The sequence below is a fragment of the Boleophthalmus pectinirostris genome, unplaced genomic scaffold, assembly GCF_026225935.1.
Source record: "Boleophthalmus pectinirostris isolate CB_2022bp ecotype Guang Dong unplaced genomic scaffold, ASM2622593v1 HiC_scaffold_2183, whole genome shotgun sequence".
Lineage (NCBI taxonomy): Eukaryota > Metazoa > Chordata > Actinopteri > Gobiiformes > Gobiidae > Boleophthalmus > Boleophthalmus pectinirostris.
Window position 1 is genome coordinate 1 of NW_026571187.1, and position 4,150 is coordinate 4,150.

A 4,150-nucleotide genomic window follows, 5' to 3' on the forward strand; every position below is an offset into this window, starting at 1 on the left:
GAAACCAGCAGCAGCAGCAGCGTCTCTGGGGGCTACGAGCTCAGGGACAGAGACCTGGGGAAGATCCACAAGGCGGCAGCACAGAGGGATTTGGTCAGAATAGAAAAACTTCTTACCAAAAAGAGGCGACGCATCAGTAAGCAGGATAAGAAACAGAGAAGTGCTCTGCATATCGCGTGTGCTCTTGGATACGACGACGTGGTACAGTTACTTTTAGGAGTAAATGCAGATCTGAACCTTCGCGATGATAAAAATCAATCGGCCTTAATGAAGGCGGTGCAGGGAGGACATTGGACCTGTGTCCACATGCTCCTGCAGAACTGTGCAGATCTCACCCTGCGGGACAGTGAGGGAGACACAGCGCTGCACATGGCAGCGGGCACCTCGTGTGTGTCCATAGCTCAACTGCTCCTGGAGCGCGGGGCTCAGATAAATGTCCTTAATGGCCGTGGTCTTACCCCTCTGAGTGTGGCGCTCCGCCTGGACCACACTGACATGGTGAAGTTTCTTCGAAAGAACGGAGCAAATGCCAGAGTCCGGAAATATAAACCATATACTCCATTTAGAGAAACCTTCACACTGATGAGCACGATTGAAGAGGAGGATGAAGAGGACGAGCCTGAGGAAGAGGACGAGCCTGAGGAAGAGGACGAGCCTGAGGAAGAGGCTTTGAGACTGGGATCAGAAGGTATCAGTGATGAGGGGTCGTCTTGTGACTTTGACTTCACAAACAGTCCTAAGAGGTACAGCCCCCAGCAAACATCTCCATCTGAACCAGGACGAGCTTCTCTGGAGTTTGAGTTTGAACCAGGTCCTGGAGAGTCTCTCCCTGAGGTCTCCACCTCCATCAATGTCCCATCGTCTGGGTCGACTGGTTCCGCTGACTCGGACACAGAAGACCTGGAGAAAGTAGATTTGAAAAATGATCTTCAGGAAATTACAGAGACCAAGTCGACTCTGGAGCAGAATCATCTGGAGTTACAAAATGAGGAGAGTCGTCAGAATGATACAATGATGTGCGACGAGTTTAAAGAAAAGCTTCAGAGGAAGGAGGAGCAGCTTGAACACGAGAGACAAGAAAAACTGAAGATGGAAGTGAGACAACAAAAGCTGGAGCTCGAGATGAAAACCATGATGGACATGATGAAACAGCAAGAGGAGGCCCACCGTGAGACTCTGAGGCTTCTGGAGCAGGAGCACAGTGCACGAGCTCTTCAGGAAGAACACCTCATCTCACTGAGAGAAAATCTTCAGCGCTCACAGGCAAACAGCAGCCTCAAAGAGAGACGCCTTTTACAAAAAAACAAGGCCCTTAAAAAGCAACTGGAAGAAGCTCTCAGTGAAATCAAAGTGATAAGTGAATCCCTGGAGCAGGAGCGCAGTGCACGAGAAAAAGAGGCTCAGGAGGCGGCTAAGAGCAGGGCTCATTTTACGTTTTCCAAAGATGGTTTACTTTTAACTGAGCAGCGAGGAGCAGGAGCAGACTCCAGCTTCACTCACAGCCCCCAGTCACCGGGTTCTATCAGAGCAAGAGGTGAAGAGCCTCTACAGTTTAAAACTGCAGGTGTTGGAGAAAGAGAAGGAAGAACTCTCCTCACAGATAGAAACATTCAAGAAGAAAGTGACAAACGCTGCGGTGGACGAGTTGGTGATGGACGCTCGTCTGAAATTAGAGACGTTCAGGAGCTCAGAGCTGAAGGCAGAAGTGCACAGGCTGCGCGCGTTAGTCACAAAGCTCAAGCAGAAGCACTATTCATGACAGGAAGAAGGAAGTGCAGAGACACAAATGGAGGCGGCGCACACAGAAGCGTCCTGGAGTGATCCTCGTCTCCAGTAGGGGGCAGTCTCTTGTATATGACACAGTTGAGTCGGTTGTGAAAAGCCAGAGGGAAAACACTGTGGACTCAGGTGAATTGTAACAAAACAATACAATTCATTTGTTTGTGTCGTGTTTTTTCAGCTTTAGAACTTGAACTCTGAGCAGAACTGTGTCGTCCAAACCCCCTCAGCACTAGAACAAATAAATAAATCAATAAAAAATATAAAAAGAGTTCATGTGTTTTATTTATTTTTTTATATTATGTAAAGTTGAATCATTTTCCCTCATCAAAAACCTGTTTTGTACTTTACTATATTCATACTTTTTCATTTTATTGAGCTGAGTTTGACGTCTCCCTCTAAGCTCCATCAATCAATCAAACTTTATTTGTATGACACTTTTTCATACATTTGAAATGCAACAGAAAGAACTTCACATGCAACAGAAAAATTTCAATACATGAATTAACCCCCCCCCCCATATATACGACAATTTAAACAGAAACATAAAAACTAAAAAACTAATCAACATAAAGCTCTTAAAAGTTATAGTAAAAATGAAAATGTATAGACAGTGTTGGGGAGTAACAGATTACATGTACCGGAGTAATCAGAGTACAAATGATGAGTAACTGTATTCAGTTACAGTTACTGTTTCAGTGAGTGGTAATTGGATTACAGTTACTTTGTTGAAATAAATGGATTATATGGCGGGATTTTCCTGTTTGTTTTGTTTTTTTTTTATTCCAGTCATTGCCGGAAACTAAACCAGGACTAAACCAGGACTAAAACAGGATTGAACAGGACTAAATCCTGCTGTGTGGACGTGTCTCTTCTTCTATCAATAATATTTTTTAATTTGGTTCAGTAAAGTCTGGGCTTTTTATTTTCTTTTAGCAGATAAAACTTCTTATGTGAAGATTTCCTCGTCTTTGTTTCTCTACAGAAAATCAAGTAATCCAAAGTAATCAGATTACATTACTCACTTTAAGTAATTTAATGGATTCTGTTACAAACTACATGTTGGTGTGTGTAATCTGTAATCTGTACATTTTAAAAGTAAACTTCCCCACACTGAAAATCCTGCACCTTCTACTTGTTTACACAGTTTTCCCTCCGTCACTTTTCCCTCCGTTACCATGAACTTTCTTAACCCTCCCGCTCTCCTAGTGGGTCAAACAGACCCAAAATTGTGTTTTTTCAACAATGTACTACTACTACTACTACTACTACTACTACTACTACTACTACTACTACTACTACTACTACTTACTACCATAGACACTTTGTAAAAAAAAACAAAACTTTCCCCCTGCTGTATGCAGTCAGTAGTGCATGCACGAAAATGAGACGCAGCTGTACACAGGCCCAAGGAGTGACTGAACTGGAGCATGCAACCTAAGGCTGTGAGGTACAGGCATCTTTAGGTAACGATTTTAAAAAGACCCCCGTTTTAGAAATACTATTAACGATTTGGACCATGAACCCAACTATTACCCATCCTGTGAGCTGCGCCTGCCGCCGAACTGTGGTCTACTGTCCATCTCACTGACAGAGGACAACAACAGAACAGAGAACACAGAGGACACAGAGAACACAGAAAAAAACACAGAGGTCTGGAGACACGAGCTGAATATGACTGGTCAGTCACATGTTATTGTCCTGCTGTGTTTGTTTCTCTGTTGTGTGTTTGTTTCTCTGTTGTGTGTTTGTTTCTCTGTTGTGTGTTTGTTTCTCTGTTGTGTGTTTGTTGTTTCTCTGCTCTGATCAGGTCTGTTTCTGTGCTTCAGAGGTCACTGTGGGTGAAGACCAAAGGCCCCGGGTCAGTCCCCGAGTCAGTGCTGTGCAGCAGCTCCAGTCGATGCGTTCTGAGTTTGTGCAGAGAGTGTCTGAAGAGGTGCTGAACCAGCTCCTGGATAAACTTGAGCAGGAGAAGGTCCTGACCCCAGAGGAAGTAAACTGCACGGAAAAAAAGAAGAGCAAACAAGACAAAGCCCGATACGTGCTGGACACTGTGATACCAAAAGGCGAGAAAGCATCTTCAGTCTTGAGCCGAGTCTTTTGTGAACTTGACCCGTGGTCAGACCTTTGCAGGAAACTCAGGACTGAGGATTCATGAAAATAAATGTTCTTTAAATGTAAAACTCAAGCCTTTGTGATTCATTTTGTTTATTACATTCATGACAATAATCACTGTAATACATAAAAGATAAACATGTCTTGTAATAACAATATAACAATGTACTACTACTACTACTACTACTACTACTACTACTACTACTACTACTACTACTAGCAAAGCAAAAACTTTTCAGACTGGTGCTGCTTCATT

The 4,150-nt window shown here is 43.5% G+C and overlaps 1 protein-coding gene across 1 annotated transcript; it reads left to right on the forward strand.

Annotated features, from left to right (window-relative positions):
• Positions 1 to 123: 123 nt before the first annotated feature.
• LOC129410247 (ankyrin repeat domain-containing protein 26-like) lies at positions 124 to 1,821 on the forward strand (the record flags this gene model as incomplete). Its single annotated transcript, XM_055157724.1, has 1 exon — positions 124 to 1,821. A coding segment is annotated over one exon (1,698 nt), but the record flags the coding sequence as incomplete, so codon positions are not given.
• Positions 1,822 to 4,150: the final 2,329 nt, after the last annotated feature.